Raw genomic sequence first — 7,899 nt, forward strand, 5'->3', positions numbered from 1 at the left:
GCCTGTTTATGCTCTGATCAGAATTTTAAACTGCATTAAAAAGATTCTAAGCCACCTGATCCCGAAGGATTTTATTGATTACTTTACTCCCATAAACAACACCAACTGGATGACTCATCACCACCACACTTACCCACGCTGAGCATGGCTTTGTGTGTTATGCATTACTACTACTACTGTCCTTTAGCAGATGCTTTTATCCAAAGCGACTTACATCTGAGACACACACACCATTTGTGGAGCAATTAGGGTTAAGGCCTTGCTCAGGTACCCAAGGTGGTTTGTCTTGGTTTCCATTCCAGGGCTTGAACCTGGGTTCCTGACTCAAGCCCACCTCTGTAGCCACTAGACTACCACACGCATTACATTACAGTCTTAGATTGTGTAACGTATTTTTTCAGAAATTTTAGTTTTCAAATAAATGTTTCTAGAGTTGATGCAAGGCAAAATCACACTTTGAAATAAAATAGCCTACTGTCGTACTCTGACCATAAACTCCTACTTGAATGTTTGGCAGTGTGGTGTATTTTGCGATCACATCAAAGCAGCTGAGCTCACGAGGTCTAATTTCAGTGAATATATAAAAAAAAAAGATCATGCAGGTAAGGACTTGTGTACTTGAGCATTTTTTGTTCTCTTTTACTTCAACTGCACCTACAACTGTTAAGACTATAGCACAAACTTGTGTATTATTGTCCATTCATAAATCATATAATGATATAATGATGATAATATTATCAGTAAGAGGTCTGAACCATTAGGTGAACTATTGTGCTTCGTTGATTTAAACATTTCTGCTTTGAATCTGTTAAATATTGTCTGTTTCCGTCAGTGAAATTGAGGAGATCTTTCAGTGATTGTGAGTATTTATTTAAGAGAGAGCAGGTTATTGTTGTCACCAAAAATCAAAAACAGCAATCCCAAAATGGATGATTTTATACAAGCATAACCATCACCAGATCAATAACAAAGAAAACTTGAGACATAGCAATTCTGTGGTTTAATAGGACACCTGTAAAACAAAACTACACAGAACATGCAACCTCAACATCTCTAGAAATTCATATCCTGCATCAGCTGTTATCTAAGTACATGTTTCTCTTTCCAAACTTTCTCATTTCTAGAGATCAAAAAAGAAACCCAAAGACAGAACTAATCAATGAATGCCAGCAGTGATCAGAATAGATTAACCTATTTCAACATACATGTCCTAGTTTAAGATGACACAAGTTGAAAACACAGAAAATGTGACTTCAACCTCTCTACAAAAAATATTATAGCCGTCATCTATTATTTAATAAACTTTATCTCCTTCTACTTTAGGTTACAATTATTATACATGTCTAAAATCATTTCAGGAACACATAAATGCAAATTTCCCTGCTGTGGGACTAATAAGGGAATATCTTATTTTATCTTAAATAAATCCTAAGATCAGAACTAATAAATGAATGTCAGCAGTGTTCACAGTGGGTTTACCACTCAGAACAGAGGAAGTTAAACTCCTGCATGTCATTTATTTTGAACCACTTGTGTTTTCCAGCTCTTTGCATGGCTCCAGACATGTCACAGTGGTCCCCCTTCTCACCCGAGTCCACGTTGTGGTACGTGACCACCTCACCACCGACCCAGAACCAGAAATCCAGAGTGCAGGTGTAGCGCAGCCCCGTCCAAACAAATTCAGTGGTGGCGTTCTTGACTCTCTCTTGGACCCATCTCTGGTCATTGAGGTCGGTGATGGAGACCAGGTCACGGTGGTTTTCTCTACAGTAGTACAAGGCATCCTCCCAGGTCAGATTTTCTTGCACCAGGATCACCTTATCTGTTGGGGAACAGATGGACATGACCCAACAATCACATCAGCTCTGCTCAAGTCACGACTGACAACTCGTGGACGCTAAAATGATTCTGAAAATTGTAAACATTTGTTTACTTGTATCTTTAGTCATAATAAATATCTGGTAAAAAGGGAGTGAGGGGAAAAGAAAAGCTTGGAATATTAAAGTAGAATTGGACAAATCAAAAGATGTTAAAAAGTCATCATTTTTGATTAGCATAATATTCATAAAGTAAAGGCCCCTCCAGACATATAGACGTGTCCTCTTTCCAGCATTCGTCAGGGGTGAACTTGTGTGGTTTAAACAACACGATTACCTACAGAAGGTTTACCTGTTTTTCATGGTTAATGCTTCTTCAGTTTTATTCTGCTTCCAGACACATAAGATAATAAAAATCTCACCATCGTAACAGAAAAAGGGTTTGTTTTCATTGCAATTGTCAGTTTCCCACTCCCCGTCCTCCTTCATCACGGCACATCTGTCCTCTCTCATCGTAATGTCGGCCAGATTATTCCAGCGTCTGAAAGAGAAACTGCTCCCATCCGACCAGCTCCAGGTGTCTCTGAACAGACCAATGAACACATCGTTTTTATCCCGTAGCTGATCTTGCAGCTTTGTGTCATTTAACTGTTCCGGTCCACTGGCCAGGTCTGTGTGTTTCTTTCTGCAGTAGCTCTGAGCCTCTGACCAGGTCCTTTGTTGATGAAAGAAAATGAATCTCTCTGTTTTTCCTTCTGTGGAGTCAAAGACAATGGTTTGTTTTTTTTGATACCATCACAAAATTTCAAATTTGGAGATGCAATAATCATGTCTTCTTTAAAGATATTTATTTTTTATTTTTTCATTTAAGATTTTTTACTGGGAGTCTCTTTAAGAATGTTTTTTTTTTCTAGTTTGTTAACGGGGGGGTGTCAGGGTTGGGACCGCAGAGCCAGAGTGGAGTTAAATACATTAATTTGTTTGTGGTTTTTTTTTTTTTGTTTCCTTCTTACTTTTTAACTTGGTATGTTTCCTGCCGGTCAAGAGTCCAGACATCCCCCCCCCAATGAATGAGAAAGCGTGTCCAAATTCCCGACCAGCAGTTCACATTTACCTCTTTTCCTTTTCATTATAAGTTCTCAATTTTAAACTTCTTTCCCCTCCCCTTCCTTGTAGCTGTCCCTTACTTTGGGCCTCCATCAGACCCATGGGAGGAGGCCGATGGAAGTCAGCTCCCTCCCCTACGGGCGGTTCATTCACCTCTGGGCTGTAGAGCAGCTGTTCAGGTTGGGGATTGGTCCGCTGACTTATTAAACCAGTCCCACCCCCCACACACTTTATTCTAAACCACTTTACAACAGTCTGTTTTAGAAAAGTGTTTTACCTTTAATTTATAACCATATATTTTAGTTAAACACCACACCGATTATTTAGTTTGTCACTTTATGTTAAAATGAATGGTCTTCTCATTGAATGGCATTATGCAGTCCAACAGATTTAAGTTGTATGAGTTAAAAACACAGTACCGTATTTTCGCGACCATATGGCGCACTGTGTGGAAAGGCGCACCCTCAGTTTTGTGTGTCATTTTTGGTTTTAAAACACACATATGGCGCACCGACCCAAAAGGCGCCGTCTAAGGAGACGGAGCTGCAGACACGCGCGCTGCAAAACACACACGCGCTAAAAATACAGCGGAAGCAAAACTTAGTTTGATATTTTGTTTCACTTTTCACATCAATCAAACCCTTCAAAAGGTTCATATTCTGTTTCTGCATTAAAGAATTTTAAAAAACCACCGGGTTGCTGCACATAAACCTGTCTCAGCCACTGATCATCTCCTCATCCATCCAGCCCTTTTCATTTCACTCTGGCTGGAAAAGTCTCTTTAGGGAACGCTTTTCTTTTAAAAATCCCGACCGCGGCGGTTCCGGGTCCCGCTCCCCGTCTGCTCCCTCGCGCTGGACCGGGTCCGCTCCCCGTCTGCTCCCTCGCGCTGGACCGGGTCCCGGGACCCGGGTCCCGCTCCGCCCCCCCCCGCGCTGGTCCCGCGGCGGTCCCGGGTCCCGCGTCCCGGGTCCCCCGCGCTGGACCCGCTCACACACGCGCTGTCGGGGATCCGGTACCGGGTTGTATCTGACAGGAGCTCCGTTAATTCAGCTGCGCCAGTCCGAATTTCCAGACCTCTCTCAGCTTCTTGATCATCATCCCTTCATCCAGCCCCCTCTTTTCATTCACCCTTATAATGACTCCGGCTGGAAATGTCTTATGCAAAGTTTTTCTTTTAAAAATCACCACAGTTTCTGTCCATCAGCTGCGCCAGGCCAGCGCCACATAAACCAGTAAGTGTGTGTCGCGTCGCGAACACACACGCGCATGTCGGGATCCGGTACCGGGTTTGTAACCGACAGATTTGGCTGCAAATTTCGGAGGGTGAAGCTGATCTGACCTGAGACAGACCCCAGAAATCCCTTCTCGTAAAGCGGCCAGGAACCAGGTGATCGGACCGCTTGGGGAACCAGGAAGTCGGCTGCAGCAGCGCGCATCACCGCGCTGCTCCAGCCGCTGCTTTAACCGGGGAAAGTCACCGGTTCCGACCGACCAGGACCGCAGGAGCCCACATGGACTTGTAGCAGGGGCTCCCGGGGAAAGAGCACTGGATCTGCAGCGGGGATGCGGCGATCGGACCCCGCAAACCCACGGCAGGTGCTCCCTCGGTTCCCGACATGCAAAACACACGCGCTGCAGAACACACACACACAAGTGTGCTTATTTAAATAGAGCGGAGCAAAACTTAGTTTGATTGTATTTTATTTCACTTTACACATCAAGCAAATCCTTAAAAGTTTTCATCATCTGTTTCCGCATTAAACAGCTCAGTGGAGTCTCATTCACGTCGCAACTCACAGGGGCTTCACCCGCCCCCTTCTCTTTTTACAGTTCTCATGGTGGCCGGCCTTACATTACCGTAATTCAGGTAATAGACACGGCGCACCGTTTCAAAAGGCGCCCGGCACATTTAAAAAAAAAAAAAAAAAAAAATGTGCGCCTTATGGTCGCGAAAATACGGTAATCAGGATTCTGTTCTCACCATCGTAGCAGACGAAATACCTCTTCTCATTACAGGATAAATCTAACCACTCCAGGTCTTTCCTTATCCCCCCACAATTCTCGTTCCCTCCTACGTTGTTTGGTTCATTTTTGTTCCAGTTTGTCTCACTTTCATTGAACTCCAGACCAGGCAGAGACCAGTGCCAGGTGGGGTTAGCATTATTTAGGCTGTGCAGACCAATCCAGGCAGATTCTTGACGGTTCTTTGCTGATTCCTTGAGTCTGTCCAAGTCTGTCATGTTGGAGATGGTGGCCAGATCAGTGTACTTGTCTCTGCAGTATTTCTGAGCTGCAGACCAGCTCTTACTCTGTTCAATATAGTGATACTCATAAAGCTGACCTGTGATGAACCAACTCTGACCTGTAAAAACAGAAAAACACCACCATAACAAAAGGTTTCACCTCTGCATACCGTGCAATATCAGTTTTCTTTTTTTGTCATGCAGTGAGTAATAACTGATGCTATTTCAGTTTTTGTTTGGCTTTAAGCTCAACATGAAGATGAGTTGTAAAGACAGAGATCCACTTACCCACCACCAGGAGCAGGAGCAGGCTACACGGCATCTTTGCTCCGTCAGACATCGTTGATATTTTACCTCAAGTTTCTCTCTGCTGGATGAACATTTGAACACTTCATGTCAATGTTGGTAAAACACACTACTCACTTATCAGAAATTATATCTGTTGAACAAGAAAATCCAAACAGTAAACTTGCAAACCAGACAGAAAACATTGAGCAGCACTTCTTAGAAAAGTGCAGCTAAGTGAAGCTGCAGGTGAATATTTCATTTATTTGTTATTTTTGTATTTTAAAATCAACATCCAATTTTTAATAAGTTAATTTGTAAGATGGCTCCACAATCGTCTCTTGTTTCTGTAACTGCACCATCCCTCCATCCAATATACAAGAACATATAGAAATAAAAAAGCTCAGTAGGAACAGAAGATTAAATATGTGACATCATACACCACAAATGATAACTGAATAAATGTGAATTTCTAAGTACTGACGATTGAAATAAAACTTACATTTGCGTGTTTCCTCTCTTCGTGCTTAAATCGGATGTTCGTCTCTGATGATTTGTTAAGTCTTCTCGCTGTGGAAGTACCGTGACTTTCACCTCACAGTCTGATTTGAATGTTCCAGCAGGTGGACGGTTATATCTCTTAGAAAATAAGACATTTACATGAAGACATGAAAAACATCTCTTTTTTTGGACAGGCGTTTACATAGAACAACTCCTACAGTATGTCCTGCAGCATAACACGGTGACTAATATGAATGTTTTGCCAAAGTGTTTTAATCTTTTAAAGAAATGATTATCAATGTTTTGACTTCTTCAGTTACAGCTGTCCCTGTAACTGTCTAGACTCGAGTCGCCACTACTCCCAGTAAGTACAGAGGTGAACAAGTGCTTCATTTTCCATCATTCCAGGAGGAAGGTGGAGAAATCCATATTCTCTACATTAACAATGACCCAGGGAGGTATTCTCCGAACCATCTTGGAACGTTTTGTCATAGAAAAATGCAGCTCTCTAGACAATTTGACAAGAAAGTTGAAACATGTTGGAACCAGAAAACAATTGGATTTCTTCTTTTTTTTTATATATTTCCAGTTTATTCTTATTTCTTCTTCTCATTTGTTTCCCACAAGGCTATGCTGATGCTTAACATTCCCTAAATGTTTAGGGATCTAATATATCTGATGTTTTCCCACAACTGCAGTGTAACTTTGACACAATGTTCCTCCTATTTTTGTTTTGAAAGTTCTTCTTTTCCTTCCTTTAACTTTAATCTAGAATGATGGATTACTAATATTTTTTTCATGATTGTATATCTTTCATGTCTATTTTAAGTGGAAGATTTTTATTTTTTATTCTATTTATTGTAAAAAAAGAAAATAAATGTTCATTTTTTAACTTTAGTGTTTTTTTCTACTTGCTTGCTTACAAAGTAACGAGTGTTTTTTTTTATTTCTGGCGGTGTTGTTGATAAATGTCCTCGATATTGAATTATATCATCTCGATTCTACTCCACATTTTAGTCAAGACTAAAAGTAATGATAATAATGTGCAGAGTTATAGTTAATATACACTAGCTGCTTTGTTGATTTTATAATTTTGAGATCATGAAAGCTTATCTGAAATTCATTTTTTGCAAAAACATTTATTTAATTGCAACATTGTCTATCTAGCAATTTTTACAATACGCTACTTTGGAAAATGTGTGTAATACATTACATTTTGCAAGTCTTGCACAAAGGTCGGTTTTACTTTGATGTCCATCCTTGATAAAGATTGTCTTCAGTATAATTTGACCTTCTCGCTAACAAACAGCTCTTATTGCCACCTCACAGTCTGATTTGAATATGGAAAAAGGAGATGTGCATGTTCAAGTAAAGATAATTTCTTTAACAACCTTTCACTGTTTGGAATGATACATGAAGACAGCCGCCACCATGACTGGACTCCACTGTAAACTGGAGTCCGAGCATCTTTAAAAAGGTGTTGGCAAGATTGTAAGTAAATCGGCTGACGTGCAGGAGATCATATGATGTTCTTTGTAGAGAAGACTTAATTTGGTTAAAGTAAATACAAGAAACTTGTGCTCCAAGGAAGGATTAATACTCTGTAAAAACAAACATGACTGGACTGCACTGTAAAATGGCTCACTTTTTGTTGCTTTTTTCCCATTGTACCGAACCCGTACCATACAGTCTCTTGTGTGTTTTCAGTCATCAAGGACTGGATGTCCACAATGTTTTGCATCTAAATTCCGATAAAACAGAGGTTATTATTTTTGGTCCAAAGAAGGGATTAGATGGTGTTGGGCGGCTTCCAGTACAACTGTGAGAAGCCTTGGTGTCGTTTAAACCGTATATTAGTCGGGTATATAAAACAGCAATTTTTCATCTCCGTAATATCACAAAGATTAGGATCCTCCTATCCCAGAGTAAAATAATAATAATAA

The 7,899-nt window shown here is 40.8% G+C and overlaps 1 protein-coding gene across 2 annotated transcripts; it reads right to left on the reverse strand.

Annotated features, from left to right (window-relative positions):
- Positions 1–848: 848 nt before the first annotated feature.
- Positions 849–6,050, reverse strand: LOC133420576 (macrophage mannose receptor 1-like). 2 transcript variants are annotated; one of them, XM_061710277.1, is made up of 5 exons: positions 5,958–6,050; positions 5,459–5,540; positions 4,909–5,289; positions 2,240–2,572; positions 849–1,822 (listed from the first exon to the last, which is right to left on the reverse strand). In XM_061710277.1, the coding sequence occupies exons 2-5, from the start codon at positions 5,508–5,510 to the stop codon at positions 1,476–1,478; spliced, it is 1,113 nt and encodes a 370-aa protein (XP_061566261.1). In that variant the 5' UTR covers positions 5,511–5,540; positions 5,958–6,050; the 3' UTR covers positions 849–1,475. The 2 variants fall into 2 exon arrangements, with proteins under 2 accessions (XP_061566261.1, XP_061566262.1); XM_061710278.1 differs by having other exon boundaries at positions 5,459–5,537; positions 5,958–6,045.
- Between the last annotated feature and the right edge of the window lie 1,849 nt (positions 6,051–7,899).

The sequence above is a fragment of the Cololabis saira genome, chromosome 20 (genome assembly GCF_033807715.1).
Source record: "Cololabis saira isolate AMF1-May2022 chromosome 20, fColSai1.1, whole genome shotgun sequence".
Classification (NCBI taxonomy): Eukaryota; Metazoa; Chordata; class Actinopteri; order Beloniformes; family Belonidae; genus Cololabis; species Cololabis saira.

Excerpts from the sequence above, each read along its gene's own strand:
- LOC133420576 (XM_061710277.1), bottom strand. The coding sequence starts at position 5,510 with ATGTCTGACGGAGCAAAGATGCCGTGTAGCCTGCTCCTGCTCCTGGTG. Across the intron at positions 5,290-5,458 it reads GCTCCTGCTCCTGGTGGTGG|GTCAGAGTTGGTTCATCACA; the intron begins GTAAGTGGATCT and ends CTGTTTTTACAG. Across the intron at positions 2,573-4,908 it reads GTATTTCGTCTGCTACGATG|AAGGAAAAACAGAGAGATTC; the intron begins GTGAGAACAGAA and ends TTGACTCCACAG.